The sequence below is a fragment of the Pleurodeles waltl genome, chromosome 3_1 (assembly GCF_031143425.1).
Source record: "Pleurodeles waltl isolate 20211129_DDA chromosome 3_1, aPleWal1.hap1.20221129, whole genome shotgun sequence".
Lineage (NCBI taxonomy): Eukaryota > Metazoa > Chordata > Amphibia > Caudata > Salamandridae > Pleurodeles > Pleurodeles waltl.
Window position 1 is genome coordinate 1,494,339,070 of NC_090440.1, and position 25,009 is coordinate 1,494,364,078.

General features: G+C 42.0%; 1 protein-coding gene across 1 annotated transcript in view; it reads right to left on the reverse strand.

The window, feature by feature from the left end:
* LRP1B (LDL receptor related protein 1B) overlaps window positions 1-25,009 on the reverse strand; it is a 4,500,992-nt gene that overhangs the window by 754,797 nt on the left and 3,721,186 nt on the right. Inside the window, exon 55 of the mRNA XM_069225083.1 lies at window positions 10,915-11,102. Within this exon, the coding sequence (XP_069081184.1) occupies window positions 10,915-11,102 (188 nt within the window). The remainder of the gene's footprint in view (window positions 1-10,914; window positions 11,103-25,009) is intronic.

A 25,009-nucleotide genomic window follows, 5' to 3' on the forward strand; every position in this document is an offset into this window, starting at 1 on the left:
TCTCAGGCTAAATTGTAAAAAGTGAAGCAAGACACCCCAAACCTACAAACAAACTGAAATGTGTAATTTGAGCCACATGTATTTTATTTCAAGGTACAATTGGTTCTTCTTCCTTTTACAGTACAGTACAGTACAAAGCTGTTCTGAGAGATATCATTCATTAAAAAATTGAATGAGTAGCACAGGGGAAGACCAAAAAATAAAAGGAACTGTTTCATTTTTAATTCAGAGTGTGTGGTGGATAGTGATCATATGAAACTTTGTTAAAGAGTGAAGTTATATGACAAAATACACCTCTCAAACATAATCTAAGAGTACTTGAATTAATTGTGTCTTACACATTTATGATTGAACGGTACAATGAAAGTAATAATAGTCATATTTCTTGGAGAGTCCTAATCTCCCTGCTCAAAGTTCAAAAAGTCTGAAGGTGAGTCTTGTTCAGGAAATACATAAACCATTATATGCTTTGCATTTAATCAAATGTCTGCAGTGCAGATATAAGTATGTAATATAGGCATGAGACTTGTTAATGCACCATTCAAACATGAAATGTCCTGCAATCCAAGTATTTAAAAAACAGTTGCAGGATATTTCCTGTCTCTGGAGTATTACCCCCATTTCTCTTGTCTGATGCTGCTGTTTTTTTTACTCTGGGCACTGGGTTCCTCCTTACCAGGCCCTAGTGCATGAGCTCTAACTGCTCAAACATGTCAATACTGGCTACACTCCTAATTGGCATATTTAACATATCTATATGTTGCTAGTAAATGGTACAAATGTGTATCCTGGTCCCGTAAGGTAAATAATTTTGTACCACCCCTAAGTAGACCAGGGAAAGAACGCAGCTTTAAAACCACCTATTCGACCTGGGCAGAATTTTGCCAAGCATAACCTTCCTTTGTAATACTTATGTGTCACTTTTTCTTTGGTCTGTAGGAAATCATAATAGTCCATATTTGAAGGTCAACGCTTACTGTCTAGGTCTGTGAACGTTAGTGGTTTAAGTCCCTGTAAATGTTTGCTACTAATGAGATGTCTTTGCCTGTCCATGTTGGAATGATGGATGTTGAGTTTGTGATCTGAACTGGGTTTTTTATTTTATTATTAGGGAAAATGATTTGTGTATGTTAGATGGCAGTGATGTATCCAGTGACAGTAGGGCTACAATTGGGTCTCTAAAGATGTTCTTGGAGTGTGGGTAGATTTGATGAGTCATAGTCAGGTTGCTTCTAAGGTGAATGGGTGACTAATTGATATTTCCACATCAAGCCTTGCAGGTTTTCTAGAAGATTCAGTCTCGAATCAGCACACACATTACACAGTCAGATATGCTGTTTGGTAGATTTCCAATTAGGGAAGTTGCATCTTCCTATCTTGGAGGGAACTCTCAGTTTTTTTAAAGACAGATTCTTGTTGTTTTCTTGCTCCAGAGGAATTCTGAGACCATCCTGTCAGCTTTAAGGAAAAAGTCAGGGGACAGGCAGTCAGGGAGCATAATAGACAGAAAATTGATCAGTGACAACACTTTCATAGTTTCAAGTCTTCCCTACCATGAGATATGTTTGGGAGACTGATGGCAACCGATTCTGAGAGATCATCGCAAAACCAGATGCTGAGGTATTTAATATTAGATGTACATTGGAAGTTTGAGGAGCTAAAAATGAAGAGATGGCATTGGATGCCTAGATCTCTGTTTTATCCTTGTTTAAGAATTAACCCAAAAAGCAGGAAAAATGATCTATAATATCCAGGATCACTGGAATAGCTAAATTCGGGGATCCCATAAATACTAATGTGTAATATGCATACACAGCAGTTTTGTAAGATATGTCACCGAATTGTATGCCTAGGATGGCCATGGACTCGTTTAATATTCCTAGAATGGGATCAATAGCCAAAAGGAAAGGTAAAAGAGATAATGGGCAGCCTTGTTAGGTGTCCTGTTGTAGGGTTCATTGTTCTAATATGGTACCATTAATTAAAATTCAAGCTGAGTATAAGACCATTGTCACTCTGACAATGGGGTCACCTACGTTGCATCTGGATAAAGGATATTCTAGGTATTGCCAGGAAACCTTATCAAAGGCCTTCTCTGCATCTAAGTACACAGCTGCTGCTGGTGTGGATCGTCAACTGGAAGCTTTTTTAATCGCATAGGAAAATAAGCAGATGTTGTTGCAGGCTGGGTGGACTTTGATAAAGCCTGTCTGGGTGCAGTGAAGCAGTTTGGGAATCGGGAGCAAGATGCTCAGCAAGGATGTTTGTATACATCTTTGCCTCCATGTTTATAAGGGAGATGGGTCTAGAATTTTAAGGGTGAGAGTGATCTTTACAATCTTTGGGAATGACCACAATGTTGGTTTCAGAGGCAGAACCCGACACTGAACTAGAGGAAGGAAAATGGTTCAGGGCAGATTCTAGTGGTTCTATAATCGTGGGAGCAAAGGTTTTATAGAAGGTAATGAGGAGACCATTAAGTCCTGGTGCTTTACGCATTGGGATACTATTTATAGCAAGTCTGATCTTGTTTCTGTTAATCGGGCTTCTTAGGGATAGTTGCTAGTTGATAGAAATGTGTTTTATTTGGAAGTTTTGGAGAAATTCTAGACAGGCATCCTTGGGAGTAGGTAAGGTCTGCGTGTATAGTTTGGTATAACATTTTTAAACACTTTCAGAATTTCATCTGTTGATGTTTGTAACTTCCCTTGCTCATCTTTGATACTCTTGATGAGACTGGAGTTGTGTTTGAACTTCAGGTATGCCACAAGTGATCTACTGGCCTTACTTAAGCAAAACAATTATTTGCCCTTATAGGCATGTGCCCATAGATAAGCTATTTCACTAATGGTGGCATTAAATTCATATCTGAGTTATTTCAATGCTGCCATGTTTGAAGGGTCATTAGCTTGCCTGTATGTCCATTATTTGGCCTCAATTGCAGATTCTAATGTCTAGAGTTACTTTAATGACTTACTTTTTCCAGGACATGCTGCTAATGACTTGACTTCTAAAAAGGCATTTCAGAGTGTCATGAAGTATTATTGGGGAGTTTGTTGAGTTTTTGCCTTCCTGAATGAATTGGGCTAGTTCTTTGTGTAGGTCATTCACAGTGACCTTGTCTTACACAACCTTTGTGTTCATGCTCCAGATATTTTCCGTAGATTGCGTGGGGAGGATCTGTAAAGTTATTGAATTAGCAGTGTGGTCAAAAATTGTGATAGGTTCTATAGATGCAGAGGATTTATTATGAGGTAGAGAGGGGCCATCAGGAGATAATAAATACTTGAACAGGTGTTGTGTGGTGGGGAGAAGGTAAAAACTCCTCCAGACAGGTTGTACAACCTCCAGATGTGGGATAGACGATGATTTGTACATAGGGCATGCATCACGTTGTGGGCCTTGGTAGGCCTATATCTGAAGGCAGATTGTCAATCTAAGGTGGCATCCATCAGCAGGTTGAATTCACTACCTAGGACAATCTAGGCATTGCAAGGAAAAAGTGAGAGTTTTGTAGGTACGTTTTCCCAGAATTCAGGAATGTCTGTGGTGGGAGCATAGATGTTTACTGCACAGAATTCAGTAGTTCCATTCTGGAGGTGTGTAATCAGCTGATGAGATGATCGAGGGACCAGAGTTTTGGAGATCAGAGTGATCACACTGTTGACTTTAAAGATTGCTGCAGAGCAGGCAATATCAGAAACCCAACCAGAGTGGAGGAGCAGTGCTTCTTTGTATTCAATCTTGGTTTCCTGTAGGAAAACCAAGCTGCTTTTTAGCCATTATTCAGAACGTTTCCTATGTTTCACATGGTGATTCAGTTATTAGGTATTGAGGGAAACAATCTTGAGTGTTGGGGTACGTTGGTCATCCATCTCAATGGTGGAAACCCCTGGTGAACATGTCGTGGAGTGAGCCTAATTTTAGTGACATGGTTAAAGGGAATTTAAAGCCGGGACATGATTCAGGTAACGTAGACAAGCCAGACAGAAAAGATGCAGAGAAAGATGAAAACTATCAAATATAGTAATGTACAAGACCTCTACTAGAGATGGAAGGTCTCTAAGAGGTAAGATATTGGATACTGGGCAATGGATATCACACATAAGAAGCAGGAGGGGGGCTCAGGCCTGCCATATTGAGCAATATATAGAGCAAGTGAGGAACACAGCTCAGCTGGCCGTTAAACTAGCAAAGAAAACAGATTTCTAAAATATCTGTAACAATAGTTGATGTGCATACACAAGTAACACTCACTCTTGTGAGTGAGCTGGGGAAGTAGAGTAAGCATATCCAGCCTATGGGAGCTAAGATGTAACTTAGTTTTGACTTGTGGCAATGCACTTTAAGGGATAGACCAAGGGTCTTCAGCAATGCTGCTGTAAACAAGGTTGAAAGAACACAAACACACAGCTGAATGGACCCTGAAATTTGCAGAGCAAGAGCATAAACCAACATGTAGTGACATGTAGTAGCATACAGTAACATGTATGGCATGGCTAAAAAACACACTAACAAAGAACCAGGCCCAAAGGGCTGCAGGAGTAACTGGTTTGATCTGCATGTTAATGTCTGGCTGGGGGAACAAATTGGGCTTTCTGGAGGTCCTGCAGTTGTGACTGTAGGATGTTGTTCCATAAAGTCATTACTTCTGTCGATTCTAGGAACATGTGGGACTGCTGTTATGAAACACGGAGCTGCAAAGTGTAAGTAATGATAATACTAAATAGGGACTATAAAACATATTGGGAAAGAAGAAGGGATGACTCTGAGTATTTCAGAGTGAGAGCATGTAGGTACGTGTAACATCATGGGAGTATATCACTTAGAGGAAACATGGCCCAAAGAGCAACAGTAGTAATTGGATTGAACTGCAGGCTAAATCTTGGCTATGGGGTCAGCCAGAGCCACCCTGGAACTCCTCCAAGAAAGTCATTAATTTTGTGGGTTCCAGGGACACGTGAGTCTTGCCTTTGTATATTATTTAAAATTTGGATGGGCCAATGAAAGTGTGTTGAATCACTCTGTCCAGCAGTGATTTCTTGAGTGCCAGAAAGCCCTTCCTTCTACAGACAGGATCCATAGCATAGTGTTGAGAAAAAGAGACCTTGGCGCCCTGCCAGGACAGTGATTTAATCTTTCTCATTTGCACTAAGATGAGCTCAGAGTGTTGGTAACATAAAGGCCTGAAGATCATGGCATGTGATGATAACATATTCTTTGTTCTGAAGTTAGGTACTCTGTGAGCTCTCTCAAGTACAAAGCCCTTGTTAAACAAGATACCTAGGGTCAACGGGATCCATTCTTCCAGAAAGGCACCTTGTCTTCTTTGCCCTCCAGAAGTCCAAAGACCCTAAGGTTACCCCTCCTATTGCAGTCCTCCGGTTCAGTGAGTTTGCATCTGAGAGATGCTAACACAGAGTCATTTTTGTGCAGTTGTTTGGACTGAGCTTTAACCCAGTCCTCTGTAATGTTTATCCATATTTTTTCATTCTTGACACTTAGGTTCAGTTTCTGAATGTCTCTCCTTATCGTAGACACTTCCACTTGCAGGATATCAGTGTTATTCTTCGTGCTCTGGACATCAGCCACTTTTTTTTAATGATCCCTTCCAGGGGGGGAGTGGGTCTCTTGTTTGTCTTTAACTGGTGATTCTGGAATTAAGGGGGCTTGTTTGGCTCTCTTCAGGCTGCCCGTGCCCTCCTTTTTGAGGTCTTTGTGTTCTGCCATATTTCCCAGAGATTGGACTGCTATTAGCGTCAAGGGGACAATAGATAACAAAAATCCTTTGTGCCACAAAAATAAATTAATTGGACACACAGAAACTCAACAGGTGATTTACAGGTGTAGTAATGTCAGAAACTATGCCCAGAGCAGTGAAAGCAAGACTTTCCTGCTAGGGGCATGTCCAAAAGGAAGGCAACAGAGTTAAGGAGACAGATAATGACCCACTTGTCATACTAATAAAGCCCATGGTCTATTGAAAATACAACTAGGGCGTGCCCGGAGCAAAGTAAAAACTCAGTAACATAGACTCTGTAAGTAAAATGAAAGAACAGTTACCTCTTTGGTAAAATTGTGGGCTCTCCAGCCAATAAAACCAGGTTTAGTATGCCAGAGGATTAGGAGGAAAGGTACAGTGTGGTAGAGATGGACTTAAGGCAAAATGAAATGTTGCTATAAAATTATCTATTTATTCTTTGGGGTAAAAAATATTTCAAGAAAGCATTACATCGGGTGAATATCCCCTTCATCTGCAACAAGACCACTGAACATCAGTGAAAAAGCACATGAACCACATGAAAATAGACACCATTTGATAGCTCTGAGATGATATCTCTGTGGCAAGGGACTTTACTTATGTTACCTTGTGATGAAAAGATTAATTGAATAAGTCTTAACCACCAAACATGGTATAATGCTGGCATCTTAATGTGGGTAATGCTTTGCTTCAAACAACCCTGTGATCCATGTGACTCCAGAGTAGAACATCTTCCATGCAACAAAACATTTTGCTATGCTAAGTTGTAGGTATTTATACTGTGCATGGATGCCCAGACAAAGGGCTTCCCAGAGCACTTGCTGCATCAGCCAAGAATCAAGTTTGCCTGCCTAAAAACAACAAGGTCTTCAGCTGTTTTCTAAAACTGAAATGATTAGACGTATTCCTAAGGTGAACATGGGGCATATTCCAAACCCTAGGAACCAAGACACAGGCATGGAATCGCAGCTAGATTTAGTGCTGTAGACAGTAACATTCTAGTCAGGTGGTGGAAATTAAGCAATAGACATGGGCTACTTATGCCTATCTTATTGAAGATTCAGTGGGGCACACATAGTGCCTTGAATCTTGAGCCAGTGTAAAATGCAGAACCACTGAGACACAGAGTCAGGTCTCAGTGTCTGGAATAGCAGCCTGGCTGCCATATTCTGGATAAAATGAAGTCTCTTTTTCACATAGCCAGTAGTAACCAAATACAAAATAGTGCAATAATGGGGGGGCCTGGCTTGGATCCCACTCAAGATGGCCACTTGACCTGGGCGGTCCGCCGCACTGGGATTCATGTCGATCTGCATAAGGCTAGGCTTAACTGCAGTAATGAAAGGGACTTCACAAAATAAAGTGAAAAGGTTTTTGCAGAGGGGTTATCCATCGAAAATTCTTACTCAAGCTGCAGATAAAATCAAACATGTCACACAAGAGAAGGCATTATTTGCACATAATCCCCATTGGAGAGACGCTTGAGCCGACCCACACCCCCAGGTTCATCACCACTTTCATCAAATGGTCATACAAGATCAGAAATCTCATCAACAAACATTGGAAATAAATTAAAGCTGATCTATTTATCGGTAAATATATGAGAGATGTCCCTGTGATCACGTATAGGAAGCCAAACTCGTTAAAAGATATGGTGGTACACAGCTACACTTCCCCTTTAAGAACATTTTTGTTAACTCCCAAGCCTGGTTTTTACAAATGTGGGGCATGTACAGCCTGTAGTGGCAGCAAGAATTGCAATCCCTTTCATTTACTTACAGACAGGAAACAGATTATTAATAAATATATCATGTGTATGACTGATTTTGTGGTGTACGTTTTGGAATGCCCATGTAAACTAAGGTATTTTGGAAGTACAAAACTACAGATAAAAAGGAGAATTTTAGAACACAAGCAAGCCATTACTAATAATGATCCAAACTATCCAGTAGTGAGGCATTTCTACGGATATCATAAAAGTAAGAGTGATCTCTTCACATATTTTGGGACTAACAAAGTGGAGAAAAATATTTGGGGTGGTGACACAGAGAGGGGGAGCTGAGAGTAACAGAAACCTGATATATTATCAGGTTGAACTCCAAATTTCTATTTGGTTTGAATGGGAAAGAGGAATTACAAGCACACAGTGGTATTTGAATTACCAACAAACCTTTACATGATTCCCATTTATACTATGATTGTCTTTGTATTGTACAGTATTTAGTCCCACTGGAGCACTTTAGACATACACATACATGTGGGGATTGTGAAGGTTAGCCAACTGAAGTAAATAGTGGATGATTTATTGATCAGTATGGCTTACGCCATGTACAGACAAGGGTATTAAAGCAAACTGGATGTCTTAACGGTGGGCTGAGGAGCAACACATATTTGGGAATAAGTGTTACATTTGGAAGCCCAACATTAGGGAATTTACCAAGGTATCTTGTTCAGATGTTGCAATTTCTTTGGATTGTTGGATTTAAATTAATTATTATGTTTGATTTCTAAGCAAATTAAGAATGGATAATATGTATATAGACATCGTGATCGCACATTATAATTGGAAATGCCCACTGGATCTTGTCATTGAGAGTGCTTTCTCAGTGGTTTAACAAATGTATCTCATATACCCAGTCATGGTTTGACCTTAGGTAACAAAAACCTTTTGTAGTGACACTTTGGGATATATGATTTTGCACTTTCAGCACTTTGCACATGGGGTTCTGGACACTCCATTTACAATGAAATGAGTAATAGCTTAATAATATTGACAAAGGTCTCATTGACTCCTTTATTTTAGGACATGATGACAATATTGCAGGTATCTGCTGATGTAGTGTTCTTCATGTTGATATTGTTTATTTTAATTCTTATGTATATTTTTTGTCTTTTAAGATCATGACTTAAAATGGTTTTGTCACCATTGCTTGGTATTTGTGAGCTTGGGGCTGTAGTATTACTTCTATATCCATCAACCTTGGTGGTTTTATTGTGGAAGCATAAAAGTACCCTGTAACTTGACAAAGGCTACAGTGTTGCCAAAATGTTTTGTGTGCAGTTTGTGTCATTAAAGCCTGATGGTACAAGGAATTTGGTGGGCCAACTGTTCCTTTCCTAATCATAGGATTCTTGGACTGAGTTGAGCTTATGTAAAAACTAAAGACCCATCTAATTGAGCAATGTAGACTATAACATATTTGCAAAGCTCTTAGCATTAAGGTTAGAAACTTTTCTTCCACCTCTCATTGGGAAGGAACAGTTGGGCTTTATAAAACGTAGATTGGCATCTGATAACACCAGACTGTTTCTTAATGTACTTAGCAAAGCCCCTTTTATCAAAACACAACTAGCACAGCAACCATTGATGCAGAGAAAGCAATTTGACAGAATCAATTGGTACTTTGGGGGTCATTCAGACCGCCAGGGACAAGGTGGCGGTCTGACCACTGTCAAAGGGGTGGTCGGACTGTTTTGGCAGCAGTCTGAGCGCCACATTACAACTGTGGCAGTTGAACCACGGTCGAACCACCAGCACCACCAGTTTACCTCCACAGGAGGAGCTGGCAGTACTGGTGGTCCTAATCCACCCGGGCAGCGCTACAGGCAGCACCGCCCTGGGGATTATGACCCCCTTGCCTATAATTGGAAATGCTCTTCTAAATTATCATATAAAGCATGGTGGGATAATGTTTTATATCATCATAAAATTAGATACTTTATATGTGCATCAATGATCTTTAACTATTTTTCTTGTGAATAGAACTAATCTTAGAACTAATACAAATTGTATAATGACAGCAACATTTTCATCCACCATGAACATTTTGTCTCTCTTTCATTCCATTTTATTTTCAATTTATGTATGTTATTGTTATCCTGAATAATAGTGATTTACTCATAACTTCCATTTAATGCAATTTTAAGTATGAAGATGTTGTCTTTTGTTTATATTACATTCATTTATCTTAAATTCTCCTTTTCCGCTATTCCTTGCTTTTCCCACAATAAATTCCTAAAATCTTTATTTGTTTTATTGTTACACTATTATATTGTTATTCGGTTATGCATTATTAAAACTCTAGTATTTTTATATGATTATTTAAATAACGTATTTTAAACACAAAATAGCGCAATAATCCAGTAATGAGATGATCAATGACTAAATTATCATCTTTGGCCCTGAATAGGACCCATTTTAAACTGAACCTTCACTACATATTTGTCTTTCTCTTCCTCCCCTTTTAGTTTGGCTGTTGAGGTGCCCATCTCTCCTAACTCTACCTTTGCTAGGGCGACACCTCGCTTATCTACAGAGGTCACCCAACACTTGAGCAACCCCACCATGACGAGCAGGGTCAGTGGGCCTAACTTGTCCTTGGTCATGGGGTCTGCCTCCCATGCCAAGTATACTGCTACCATGAAAGCCAGTACCAAGCAAAGGCTACTGACACCTGTCATAATCCAGAAGTCAACATAACAATTTAGGGCAAGGGCACAGGCACCGGGGCATGGTTACCAGACTCCCAGTGCACTAAAAGAGTCATACACATCAGCATTGGGGGTAAAAAGTGGGGGGTGACCTTACAAAAGGGGGCACTTTCCTACAACCATTAAGACATTGAGATGCCTCTTAGAAACATTCACTTATGATACAATCTATTACCTTTACCCAGTGGAGAGCTGGCCTGGCTATTGATACATGTAACAGGAGTTTCTTCATGGACAACTGTCTTCATAAATGTCTAACACCTTTGCATTCTGAGTGATCAAAGGTTTCCATAATAAGGACCCAGGTATAGTAACATGAGGTAGATGAATCTAAAGCTTACAGCATCAATGACATATTTAACAGATATTTTATCAATAGAAACAAATGGAAGAACAATATTTTTATAAACTGTGTTAATCTGGGGTATCTTGGGTAAATAGTTGTGGAAATCTTGAGCTTACTCATTAGAAGTAGGACTATTTGATTCAACATCAAAGTGGTCTATTAATTTCTGGCAATTTCCCATCTCTTTCTCTCTCACTAACAAAAAAGTTGTGCTCAGATTTAGTCTAATTAGTTACGAACTAGCGGCCGCCAGCCTTACTGCTGGTCAGGTGTCATTTGCATATCAGAAATTCATTAGCAAATTTCAACCACTCACCTTATACCCAACAGGAAGATCATGACAGTCTTGTGAACAGCCGCTTACTTTTTTGCTTAGACACTCATTCACATGGCATCCTGTTTCATCAGAGCCATCTCCACAATCATCGCGTGTGTCACAAAGAACTGCTTCTGGAATACATCTGGCATTCTTACACATAAATGATGAACTGTTGCATGTCTGTTCTGAAAGAAAAAATAATAAAACAAATGCAACAGGAGAATCCAACAAAGGACATTTCAACTTTATGAACAAATTAAATACTGCAAGGTGATACAAATTATTACAAACCGGTCAGGTCCCAATTGCTTCCTCTAAAACTATCATGTATTCACTGCTCTGTTATTTAGGTATGTTCCACAGGTAGCTGTCTTGCCAGATTCATGCGTTCCTAATATATGTATACTAAACAGACACACAAATATACATTTATACATACACAGCCTTTTGGTAACGCCTCTCCGTCGTCTATTCTGTAGTACTTTATTTTGGTTTGTAGAAACCATTAAAGTAACACACAATAAAATTCATATAAAAAAATTCTATAGAAGCATGTATCACCAGTTATAATACAATGTCCAAGGTGTCCATGATAAAAAAAAAAAATCTTTCATATTCTTTACTATCATAAATTGAATGCAATTAAAATCTTAAACTGAACATATAACATTGAATTAAAAAGTACATGTAGTTTCACATAAGCAAACATCCACCCCTAACTAGGATCTGGTGACCTGGGAAGGAAAAAACAGCATTCTTCTAACTCAGATGGCAGTGGGCAAGCAACTTTATAAATGAGATAGCATACAGATAACGTATAAAGTGAGGTGGGACACTATAACATGGAGCTCTGGGTTGAGTTGCCAGGTATTTTGTCAAGCTTCCCAGATCTAATTCTGCAAGCCCAATGTAGGCACCTAGAAGTAGCAAAAACAAGTTGTTCCACGTTGTCACACCTCATAAGCCTAGCAGCCTCCCAAAAATGTGAATCCCAAAGATCTACAAATAGGGGCAATCCACCTCTTTCTTGGAGTCTGATATCCTGGGCAAAAGAATAAGAGATGTTCCTCTGACTCATGTAACATCTGACAGAAGTGACAATAGTCAGATGCAGTGGTATCCTTAGCCCATTTAGCAATAAATGTGTTGAGAGGAAGATTACCAAATCTAAAATTAATTGACATGTTTTTGCCATCACTCCCCTGATCCTGTTTATGAAAGGCTCAACACTGGGGGTACTTTTTGTGACACAAATTTTGCAGTGAGAATCCCCTCTTTTTGATAATTAAAAATCTGATTCACTTACACTCACAAAAGCTTTTCTTCTCTTTACCAACTATATCTTTGCCCTTTGTCATTGGGGAATGACATACTTCTCCAATTTGAGGAAGGTGCATAGATGTTTAATTTTGCTAAGCCATGGGATACGGATACTTTCCGTTTAGCTTGATAAGTTCAATTAAGGCATCAGGGTAAGGGGCTAATTCAGCTGTTGTCCAATGGCGTATCCAGTATTTTACAATCAGTCTTAGTGAATCAACTTTGTTTAGTGCTAAGTCAAAACAAATGGGTACTAAAGGAGTGCTTGCTGTCATGTTGAACAATGAATAAAATAATTTTCTCAAGCACGAGAGGCGTGGTGTCACCATTACCCCAAAACTCTACACCATAAGTAGCCCCAGCAATGGCTGTGGCTCTATAAACTTCTCGTACTGGTGAAATGTTACCGTAAAGGTTGCCTTGAGCTTTCTTAAGGTCACTGGTGCCCTATATTTTAAATGGACTTACCTTTTACAATCTACAGAGCCTTGGAACAGTTCTCAGTTACTCTACGCTCCAAATAGTCAAAGCCTTTTACTTGTTCTATGGGGGTGCCCTTCACTGACACCTTACCCCTAAAAGAACAATGGGGCCTGATTGCCATGATTTGGATTTTGCAGCATTTAAATCCAAGCCGCTAATCCTGCAGGGGTGTTCTGGAGAGCAGAAGCATGTTATCAATTCTTGAGTATTAGTGTCCACTGATTTCAGTGTGTCATTATTGCAATTTACTAGCCCCTCCACCTCACCGTTAATATACAAACGAAAGAGCATGGGGGCCAAAACGCACCCCTGCCTTACACCAATCTTAATTGGAATTCTTGGCGTGCAATCTCCATCCATGTGCCACCTGACCTGTGCATAGATTTCTGCATGGAGAGTAAACTCCTTAATAGGTCACCCCGCACACCCTAATTCTTGAGGACCCTACAAACATTTTCTCTAGGGAACAGCTCAAAAGCAGCTCTCAAATCCATGAAGACCACATATAAGTGGTCCCATCTCAAATCAACATATTTTCGACATATTGTTTTGAAGCAGAACATTTGGTCCAAAGTATGGATCTGGCCTCAAAACCTGTCTTGGAAGTCTGAGAGGACATGGTGATCAGAGATCCATGCAAAAAGTCTTATGAGGACTTGTCTACAAAAAATCTTTTGGCTGCAGTCAATCAGACTCATCCATTTATAATTGAAAAAGAGTTCTCACCTCCTCTTCTTGAAGATTGGGACAATATTAGTTCCCCGCCAAGATGGGGGGATATCGTTACCTTACAGGATCACATCGCTAAGAGTGTTTATGTAAGGAGCCCTCACTGCAGGCTCCGACAAATACAAGTCCCCCTGGATGCCATATGACCCTAGTGCTTTTTTTCCTCGTCATTGGGTGCAAAGCCTGTTCAGTTTCGGCCAGCCTGAAACTTGGGAAGTGATCTTCATTTATATTAGACTATGAATCTATTCGAGTGGTTCTGGTCTTACTATCAGGACACCATGCTCCATTACCACCTCCCCATTCAACTCAATCAAATGCCATACCCACAGTTCTGGTTGCACCACAGCATCAAGTTGAATGTCTATGGACTGGCATCCATTGGCTATGATTTTCCAAAAAGCCTTTATATTTTTGTTATGATGGTTTTAGCAAGATCGTCACAGTGAGTATCCTCTCACAATTCTCTACAGCTGAATAGTATTACCTTAGAGGACTTTTTTGTCTCTATTATTGCTCTGCGCCCTCCCTTCTTAACTGCTTTGAAAAATGTTACTTTGGATGCTCTATATTCTGCAGTAAAGCAAATAGGGTGGTTCCCCAGAGAGCGGCTCCTTCGTCCCTCTATAGGGAAGTACAGTTTTAGTTTGTCCTCCAGCTCCCAGTAGACAGAAACAAAGCTAATCAGATTGGTGTCTATTAATTCATAAAGGCTCAATAATCTCATGAAGGTCTGGTAAATGTAACTCAAAGTTGTGTCATTCCTAGTAATTATGACTCATTTAATGCTCCTGCGATTATTTGTGGAGAGAATCGGATTTACTGAGATTTTTTGTTTCATTTGGCTATTTAGAAAAAAGTTCACTTTACAACTATGCATTGAGAGATTTGTGGTAACTATCTATTCTTGGTACCACCTCCATGTCCACCATGTAGTGCCAAAGATTGATATAAAAAAAATGTAATCTATGTTGCTGGAATAGAGGCCCCCTTTTCAAAGATGATTTAGACAATGCGCTGCTCTGAGACCATATGTTACTAAGATGCCTGTGAATTGCTCAGTAACCTTAGTTTGCCTAGAAGTGGAACTGACTATTAAGAGAGGCACCTCAAAAACTATGTTAACGTTGCTTACTAAAGTAGACAAGGGTTCCCTAATAACGACTGCAGTACAATTGCCAGCAACTATTTTGGACCAAGTAGGTTGTAAATGGTCGAACATCGCAATCATCTGTTCAGTTGAGTTTGAGTAAAGATTATGGGGGAGAGAGCAGATATAGATGTTAAAAATAACAATATGCCTAAAGTTAGCAGCAGCACCACAAGAAGTTAATGAGCCCAAAATGTCTTCACATGTGATAGGTATTACCTTGGTGCTAGTATACACATACTTTTTTAACCATACTAGCAGACTTCCAGACGCTGTCCTAGCACTTGATGGAAGCGCCTTCATTGAAAAGGAAAGGAACCCTAATCTGAGAATCGACTCTTTCACCCAGGTCTCCTGCAGGAGGATGTATGTTGACAGTTAACAAAGGATTCCCGTTCAAGATCATTTAGTTTGTCTATTATCCCTGCAAAATTCCAAGACAATAATTTGACAGACTCTTTTGTGCAGTCAATAAGCCACATCAGGAATTCAGTGGGAACTCCATAATGCTCAGCACCCCTAATCTCTAGTACTACACTTTCTTGATGAGTAGGACAAGGTTGGTATAGTGGAACATTTGACTTATGATTTTGACGCACATCATCAAAGGATTTTTGGGGTAGTTGGCTAACTGCAGATAGATTACTAGAGTGAACAGAGAGATGGACGTCTTGAGGTGGACCAGGACAAGGTAGGTTCAAGTAAAGTGTGCTATTAGCCAACATACGCTGGGGTGGGGGGTTGCCTTGAGTCTTATGTTGGACCTAGTAATGGGCTTGAATCTATGTACCAGGGCAATAAGTCCCTCAAGACGTTCATCGTTAACTAGCCGCATTCCTATGTGGTCGAAGGTTAAATATTCATCAGTATGAAGATGAATGCCTAATATGTCCTCCCTAATAATTAATCTGCAGCTACATATTTTACGGACCCAATGAATTACTTTGTTGGCCAAAGATTCTCTTGTTACTTTAGCTCCTTCTGGAAGATTGGGAACATTAATAATGTATATGTCAGATGGATCTGGCGGTTTGTAGAGGGTCTAGGGACTGAGCCTTTCAAGTTGCAGACAAGCATAAATGTTCTTGTGTAATTTATAAGATGTGTCCCCAAACACATAGGGGGTTATTCTAACTTTGGAGGAGTGTTAATCCGTCCCAAAAGTGACGGTAAAGTGACAGATATACCACCAGCCGTATTACGAGTTCCGTAGGATATAATGGACTCGTAATACGGCTGGTGGTAAATCCGTCACTTTTCCGTCACTTTTGGGACGGATTAACACCTCCTCCAAAGTTAGAATAACCCCCTTAATGTTTCAGCCACAGAATTAGAGAGATGTTCTTCTGCCTCGCAAATGTGGACACATTCTTGCAGGAAGGGGCTACCAGAGAAGCTCTGCTACCTCTACTATTGGAATAGGCTGGAGGATGTATATTGGCTACTGATTGGCAAACTATATCCCAAAACCATGTAGGGGTGCTTGGTATACTACCCAGGGCAAATCTTTATATTTTCCAATGCCCGCTAATTTAGTGGAAGTTAGGAGTAAGATTAGAATGTAAACTGGTCAAGCTACCCATTTTCTCATTTTAAGCTTTAGAAAGCTGGCTTGAGTATTAGAGTCACCCTCATGAGGTAAAGCAACAATAGGAGTGTTAGAACTATCAGTAATCAATCTGTGATCAGGGCAACCCTCATCTATTCTCCCCAGCGTTTCAAATCTGTTCCTGCATTGTACCTCAATAGTCAGTTGGGTGCTAAACTGACTGGTTTCTATTGAGGAAGCTAGATCATTGTGGGCTACAGCGCTTGTGTGTCCTGGATTTTTAATATGTTAATATCAGATCAATTGATGCACACAACAAGACACCTTTATACACAAATTATACATTTTCATACATGAACGTAGTCACATCACCCCCTCTTGGATTCCCCCGTCATGAGCTCTCTGTCAACACCAGCACATAGGTACAAGGTCAGACAGGCTCTGCAGCCCAGGCCTGAAGGCTAATGACTGACTGTTCATGGGTCAGGTAACACTTAGCTAAAAGCCAAAACACACAAGCTTAGATCAGATTCCACAGAAAAGCAGCAACACTACAATGGTCCCTGGAGATTGGCCCCAAAATAGGACAAAAGGCCAGTTGGGCCATGCATTCCCAAAACACCATAAAGTTAGATGCTGCCTGTAGTTAGACACACGTAGCCAATCAGGACACAGAACAAACAGCACACACGGCAACCACATGCCCCTCAGACCAGACAGCTGGACTTATACTCACTGGCCCACATAGTGTTAACACCAGGATGAGGCCTACTTGTATTCTCTATCTGGAAAATGTTTCTGCAACTTCTTGTCAATAGTTTCCATATTTCACCAGGAACATAATGTTTTATGTGTTTGTTGCTCCCAGCGAAATGTACAAAACATAGTAAAACATGGGTCATTTTGATGTTCTATGAGAGACAGTCTTTAGACCTCGGTGCTGTAACTGCTCTCCCAGCCATAATGTTTAATTAAACAAATCGTTTCCTGCCAAACACCTCTTGTCTGTTGTTTTTTTAAGGTAAATCCTCATTTAAGTAATGTTGGACCTGGCTTTTTTACAGGGTCATCCCCAAACTTTTTGCCTCCTTCCTTCTATTTTTTCTGACCTGTTGTTGTTGGCTTTTGAACTCTGGGCACTTTACCACTGCTAACCAGTGCTAAAGTGCATATGCTCTCTGTGTAAATTGTGTTGTTGATTGGTTTATCCATGATTGGCTTTTTAATTTACTTGTAAGACCCTAGTAGAGGGCACTATATGTGCCTAGGGCCTGTAGATTAAATGCTACTAGTGGGCCTTCAGCACTGGTTGTGCCACCCACTTAAGTAGCCCCTTTACCTTGTCTCAGGCCTGCCATTGCAAGGCCTGTGTGTGCAGTTTCACTGCCACTTCGACTTGGCATTTAAAAGTACTTGCCAAGCCTAAAAACTCTCCTTTTTCTACATATAGGTCACCCCTAATGTGTGCCCTAGGTAACCCCTAGAGCAGGGTGCTGTGTGGGTAAAAGGCAGGACATGTACCTGTGTAGTTTATATGTCCTGGTAGTGTAAAACTCCTAAATTCGTTCTTACACTACTGTGAGGCCTGCTCCCTTCATAGGCTAACATTGGGGCTGCCCTCATGCATTGTTGAAGTGGTAGCTGCTGATCTGAAAGGAGTAGAAAGATCATATTTAGTATGGCCAGAATAGTAATACAAAATCCTGCTGACTGGTGAAGTTGGATTTAATATTACTATTTTAGAAATGCCACTTTTAGAACGTGAGCATTTCTCTGCACTTAAATCTTTCTGTGCCTTACAATCCACTTCTGGCTAGGTTTAGTTGACATCTCCTTGTGCATTCACTCAGACACACCCCAAACACAGGGTACTCAGCCTCACTTGCATACATCTGCATTTTGAATGGGTCTTCCTGGGCTGGGAGGGCCTACCCTCACACAAAGGACTGCCACACCCCCTACTGGGACCCTGGCAGACAGGATTGAACTGAAAGGGGACCTGGTGCACTCCTAGGCCCCTCTTTGAAGTGTCCCCCACTTCAAAGGCACATTTTAGCATAAAACAGGGCCTCCGCCCTCCCTCATCAAACACTTGCTGGAGAAGAAACCTGAACCAGAACCTGCATCCTGCCAAGAAGAACTGCCTGGCGCTCAAAGGACTCACCTGACTGCTTTCTACAAAGGACTGCTGCATTGCTGTTGGCCTGCTGCCTTGCTGAACTCTTGTCTTGCTGCAGAAGTGCTCTCCAAGGGCTGTTCCCTGAAGTCTCAGGTCCAAAAAGACTTCTTTCTTTCAAATGGACTCCCTGTGCGCGAAAAATTCGACGCACAGCTTGCTCCGCAGTGAAAAATTCACTGCACGCCGATCCGGAAAGATGCCGCTCGACCCCGCAAGGAAAAGATCGACGCGACGCCTGCGGTGCGACCGGAACTTCGACGCACGGCCCGCCTGGACAACGCTGCCCGACTTCCAGAGAGGAAATCAACGCGACGCCAGCCTTGAGGGAGAAAATTCCACGCACAGCCCACCGAAACGACGTGCAGCCGGATAACAAGCCTAGGATTCCACGCACAGACCCCGGGACATCTGGGAATCCCACGAACCACAGAAGAGACATGCCAGCGCACCGGAAAACGCTGCACGTCTTCCCCACGTGAAAAATAACGACGCAAGTCAGTGTGTGAAGGGATGAAACCGACGCACACACCATTTTTCCACGCATCTCCTCCTCTGCGGCCCTTTGCGGAGATTTTCCTCTCCAACCCAGGTACTTTGTGCTTGAAAGAGACTTTGGGGGTCATTACGACCTTGACGGGCGGCATCAGCCGCCCGCCAAGATCGGACCGCCAGGCAGCCATTTGAAGATCCCCGCCGGCCCAGCGGGGATCTCGGCTGCAACACAGGAGCCGGCTCCAAATGGAGCCGGCGGTGTTGCGGCTGTGCGACGGGTGCAGTTGCACCCGTCGCGCTTTTCACTGTCTGCTTCAAACCACCAGGAAAAGGCTGGCAGAAAGGGGACTCGTAATCCCCTGGGCAGCGCTGCTAGCAGTGCTGCCCAGGCGGATTATCACCGCCACGGTCGTAATAGGCCAGGAAGCACCGCCAGCCTGTTGTAGGTGCTTCTGTCATTTTAGCCCTGGCGGTCTCGTACCGCCAGGGTCAAAATGACCCCCTAAGTTTGCTTTTTAAAGACTTAAGACACTTTATATCACTTTTCAGTGATATCCCTACCATTTCTTATTGCATCCTTTATCATTTTCGACCTGCAAATATCCAGATAAATATTATAGATTTTTCTAAGCACTGTGTGCTGTATTTTTGTGGTGCTATATTGTGTTATTGTATGATTTATTGCACAAATACTTTACACATTGCCTTCCAAGTTAAGCCTGACTGCTCAGTGCCAAACTACCGGAGGGTGGGCACAGAATAATTTGGATTGTGTGTGACTTACCCTGACTAGAGTGAGGGTCCTTGCTTGGACAGGGGGTAACAAATGCAAAAACAACAAGTGATGGACGGAATGCTGAACATTGTCAAACATTCACCCCCAGTCACAGATCTGGGTTTAATCCATCGTTTTTTTGCTGCCCATGCCATTCCAGTTTGGACCCAGCCATATACAAATCAGTCTTGACCCTGTTCCCCATGGGAACAGTCCAGCCCGAACTGCTAGGCCAGGTCTTCCCTGGACTGGAAACAAGCATCCTGGGACCGGTTTTGGGGTTTCACCCCTCATCAGCCAGACTAGCTTGAATCCAGTGGCATGGGAAGCACGGGACCCACGTCTGGGCATACCCTTCCCACTTAGGGCAACAAATGCAAAAACAACAAGTGATGGACGGAATGCTGAACATTGTCAAACATTCACCCCCAGTCACAGATCTGGGTTTAATCCATCGTTTTTTTGCTGCCCATGCCATTCCAGTTTGGACCCAGCCATATGCAAATCAGTCTTGACCCTGTTCCCCATGGGAACAGTCCAGCCCGAACTGCTAGGCCAGGTCTTCCCTGGACTGGAAACAAGCATCCTGGGACCGGTTTCGGGGTTTCACCCCTCATCAGCCAGACTAGCTTGAATCCAGTGGCATGGGAAGCACGGGACCCACGTCTGGGCATACCCTTCCCACTTAGGGCAACAAATGCAAAAACAACAAGTGATGGACGGAATGCTGAACATTGTCAAACATTCACCCCCAGTCACAGATCTGGGTTTAATCCATCGTTTTTTTGCTGCCCATGCCATTCCAGTGGGAAGGGTATGCCCAGACGTGGGTCCCGTGCTTCCCATGCCACTGGATTCAAACTAGCCTGGCTGATGAGGGGTGAAACCCCGAAACCGGTCCCAGGATGCTTGTTTCCGGTCCAGTGAGGACCTGGCTTGGCAGTTCGGTCTGGACTGTTCCCATGAGGAACAGGGTCAAGACTGATTTGCATATGGCTGGGTCCAAACTGGGGTGGCATGGTGAGCAAAAGAACGATGGATTCAACCCAGATCTATGACTGGGGGTGAGTGTTTGCAATGTTCAGCATTCCGTCCATCACTTGTTGTTTTTGCTTTGTCGCCCTAAGTGGGAAGGGTATGCCCAGACGTGGGTCCCGTGCTTCCCATGCCACTGGATTCAAACTAGCCTGGCTGATGAGGGGTGAAACCCCGAAACCGGTCCCAGGATGCTTGTTTCCGGTCCAGTGAGGACCTGGCTTGGCAGTTCGGTCTGGACTGTTCCCATGAGGAACAGGGTCAAGACTGATTTGCATATGGCTGGGTCCAAACTGGGATGGCATGGTGAGCAAAAGAACGATGGATTAAACCCAGATCTATGACTGGGGGTGAGTGTTTGACAATGTTCAGCATTCCGTCCATCACTTGTTGTTTTTGCTTTGTCGCCCTAAGTGGGAAGGGTATGCCCAGACGTGGGTCCCGTGCTTCCCATGCCACTGGATTCAAACTAGCCTGGCTGATGAGGGGTGAAACCCCGAAACCGGTCCCAGGATGCTTGTTTCCGGTCCAGTGAGGACCTGGCTTGGCAGTTCGGTCTGGACTGTTCCCATGAGGAACAGGGTCAAGACTGATTTGCATATGGCTGGGTCCAAACTGGGGTGGCATGGTGAGCAAAAGAACGATGGATTAAACCCAGATCTATGACTGGGGGTGAGTGTTTGACAATGTTCAGCATTCCGTCCATCACTTGTTGTTTTTGCTTGGACAGGGGGTAACCTGACTGCCAACCAAAGATCCCATTTCTAACAAGTAACAAATGTTAAAAGGTTTTTTTCTTCCCCTTGTGGCCATTTCCCACCTTTTTTTCCTTTTTGCTCTTGGCAACGAGGTTCTCAACCTCCTTGATCAATGCATTTATTTTGTCAAGCGTACAGTTTTCTGCACAAGGTTTTGGTTGTGTTTAGTGTTACCCAATTCAGGTAATTTATCAGCAGCTTTTCATTTCCCCAAATCAAGTTATCAGTTAACCCACCACATCGTGATATAAGTTTGAGAAAGGATTACTTTTGTGGGGAGCTCCGCGAACCAACACAGTAAAACGAGGTATACCGTGCACAGAGGCAATCTTAGCGGAATGAGAGAGAACAAAAAAAAAAGAGAAATAGCAAAATGATATCACTGTCCAACAAGTATTATGGGAAAAGGCTCCTATGAAGACTTGATATATCAACATCATTTGAGCAATACTAGCAAGTAATAAATAAATACTTGTTAGTCTATTGGAGCCAGCAGCCCTGGATAAGTTCAAGGAAGAGTAAATCCATGGGAAAGGATAAAGAAGAAAGGAAAAAGAAATCCAATCATGAACAGATAATATCTCATGAAGCTAGGGGCCAAAATGGGTGGCCCAGTCCAGCCTCCTCTTGGCTCTGATGGATACAGACTGGCCGCACTTGGCCTGGTCCTTGCATGAGCGTGTGCCCAGACATATTAGGCCCTGCAGGAGTGCTGGAGTGCCTATCTTTGCTAGGGCAGCGGGCAGGGAAAAGTGGGCATCAGCACCTCCTGGTGCAGTGCACAGTGTTAGCTGCAGTCCCCACTGTCAGACACATGTAGTCAAATGTGGCTGTCTTTGCTGGCATGTACTAATCATGTGTCATTCACATTTTGCTTCCACCCACCACAGCATAAAGCAGCAGGCAAAAGTTTGTTCACGTCATCAGTGGCTTTCTTGATCTGTGTGTAATGGCAGTTTAACTGTATCTGGTCACATGCACAGCCATCTGAAAAATGATTCTCTTCAGTGCCAGGGCTGATGTGCCTTAGATGCTGGACCACTTCATTATTCTTATTTATTTTTTAAATTTTAGCTAGTGTTTGTTGAATATTGTATATGATTGGACAAAAAAAGATAAGAAAGCAAGCTTGCTTAGGTCAGACATATGGGCTATGCCAGTGCCTATTTTGTATGCCGAACATGCACTATTGATGTACAATAGCTCCCAAAAAAGGACTCAGTGCAAGAGTCACCTCCTCACACCTTTCTATTTCTATAAATTGAAATAAAATAAAGTTGATGTGTTTTTGAATCAGAGTAAAAAAGTATTGATGAAAAGGTTGAATCATCTATATATAAAATAAATTCACCTACTATATATAATATACTTTTTAATGTAGATTTATACAGCCTAAACAGATGATCTTTCTTTGTTCAACCTGCACCTTCAAAATCAACAACGAAAACCAAAGCTGCTGTCAAAATATCTTCAACAACCCTATTTTACAAATGGTCCTTCAGTTGAACAATCTAAAAGCTTCAGTTTCAGAAAAAACGTATGATCTTGACTTCGAGATCAATAAATAATAGATATTACCAGGATATCGGGAGGCAGGGCTAGTTTTAGGTTGATGCGACTGGTGCAGCTGCAGTGGGCGCTGTCCTGGAAGGGGGGCACTGAACTCAGGAGGGGGCACTATATTTAGCAATAACTTACAATTTGAGAGCATCTACTGCAGAGTTCCTTTTGCCTCCAGCTTCGAGGCAGCAATAAAAATGTCATGATAACTCTTATGATGAATGTTCCTGCTAGAGAGTGAGATCAGAGATTTGTCTAGTGGCATTTTTGACTCGCCATAAAGTAGCCTTGAGGGTTAATGTGCCTGCTGCGAAGAACTGGTCTGTATTTTATATGGATGGTTTAGTTCATTAGTAAAGCCAGACTTTACCTATACTTTGAAAAAGCATTAAATGTATGTGAGAGAGAGGCTGTGAAGAGATGACGCCACTTTTGCCTGGTGCTCGTGAGGGAATCCAAGGTGGAGGAGGTCATGGCGGGGGGTGCCAAAAAAGATTGTTGTACCAGGCACCACCAACACTAAGGTGGCCCTGTCCAGATGACAATCAATCTTAAGGGCCTCACAGCAAGACTGAGTTGAGTTTACTTTTATGACGTAGACCCGGGCAGGTTCAGGATGATCCCTGGAGATTACTTTCCATCCCATTGAGATCACTTTTGTGATCCGATATATATGGGGAGTCATCATTAGTAAAATTATGTATCAAAATGTTATGGAGGGAAGTGAATATGATTGCTGTAGGGTTGACAGGACAAGTGACATGTGGCACCTAAGAAATTATTAATAAGTAAATGTCCAGCATGGTGCCACAGAGAGCAAGCTTCAGTGTGTCACTGCTATTTAACAAATTAGCCACATTTCAGTAATAACACCAAAGCAGCCCATAATGCTGAATTTCACTAGGGGATACGGATCAAAATTGATCTGAGGAATATTTAAAATTTAGATAACTTGTATCTGAGCTTTTTAAACATGATGAAAAAGGTTCCCATTTCCTCATCCAAACATTGCCCGCCTTTACTTGACTAAATATGCATCCCTGTTGTCCACACTTAAACACTTACAATAAGTACAGAAATCAATAATCTGATATTGCAAGTAGTTTAATGAGCTACAGACAGCAACCAGATTTTTTCAAAAGAAGTAGTGATAAAACTATTGAATGATGGCAAATACTGACTTAGGAAATGTCAAGGCATAAACAGCTGACAGCATAGGACATACTTACAGCGATGATGCTTAGGTCAAGTGACCTTGCTTTGCTGCTCTGCACCACAGAGAAAGGGCAGGAATGTGCTCTATCTACAAGATACAGCACATTTCTGTCCTCTCTCCTTGTGCTACCGCACAATGGGCTGCCCAGCGCTGACACAGGCACCCTTGCACCATGGTGCAACAATGACAGCGTTGTTGACAGGATTGTTTCTGTGTAAAGAGAGACAACTTCCTGCACAGAAAGAAGCCATGGAGGCCTTTTCTCTTTCTATGTGTGCTGCAGAATACAACACACATAGAAAGAGGAAAAAAACAAGAAAAAATAAAGATATTTGAGGAGGCGTAATATTTTGGCACATTCCCAGGTTTACAATGCCTTGGAAATGTGGGATTGCGCAAAAACCCATAGGTGTTGCATGGGAAAACCCACTGCAATGTCCATGGAAAGCCCCTCCTGATGCAAAGTAACGCTGCATAGCGACTTGCACTGTCTTGCCTTACTCCATATCTATGAGGCCGTGAAAAAACACGAAAAGTGGCTTTGCATGGCCTCCTAGGTATAGGTCTGCAGTGTGCGCTGCTGGTGTATCAAAAAAGTGACACTCTAGTGGTGTAAGAGGCTTACAAATGTGTCCCATAGGTTCAAACCACAACAACATTATATTTGTAAGCCACCACACTGGATATAAATACACACAGGGCCATATTTATCAAAGGAGTTACGTTACTCTTGAAATACAATATGGTCATGAGTGATGCAACTCTTAAGGCAGAGTTATCAAGCCAGCAAGGCCACTTTGTGTGGCCTTGCCTGGCTTGATAAATCTAGACTAACGCAATGCAGAG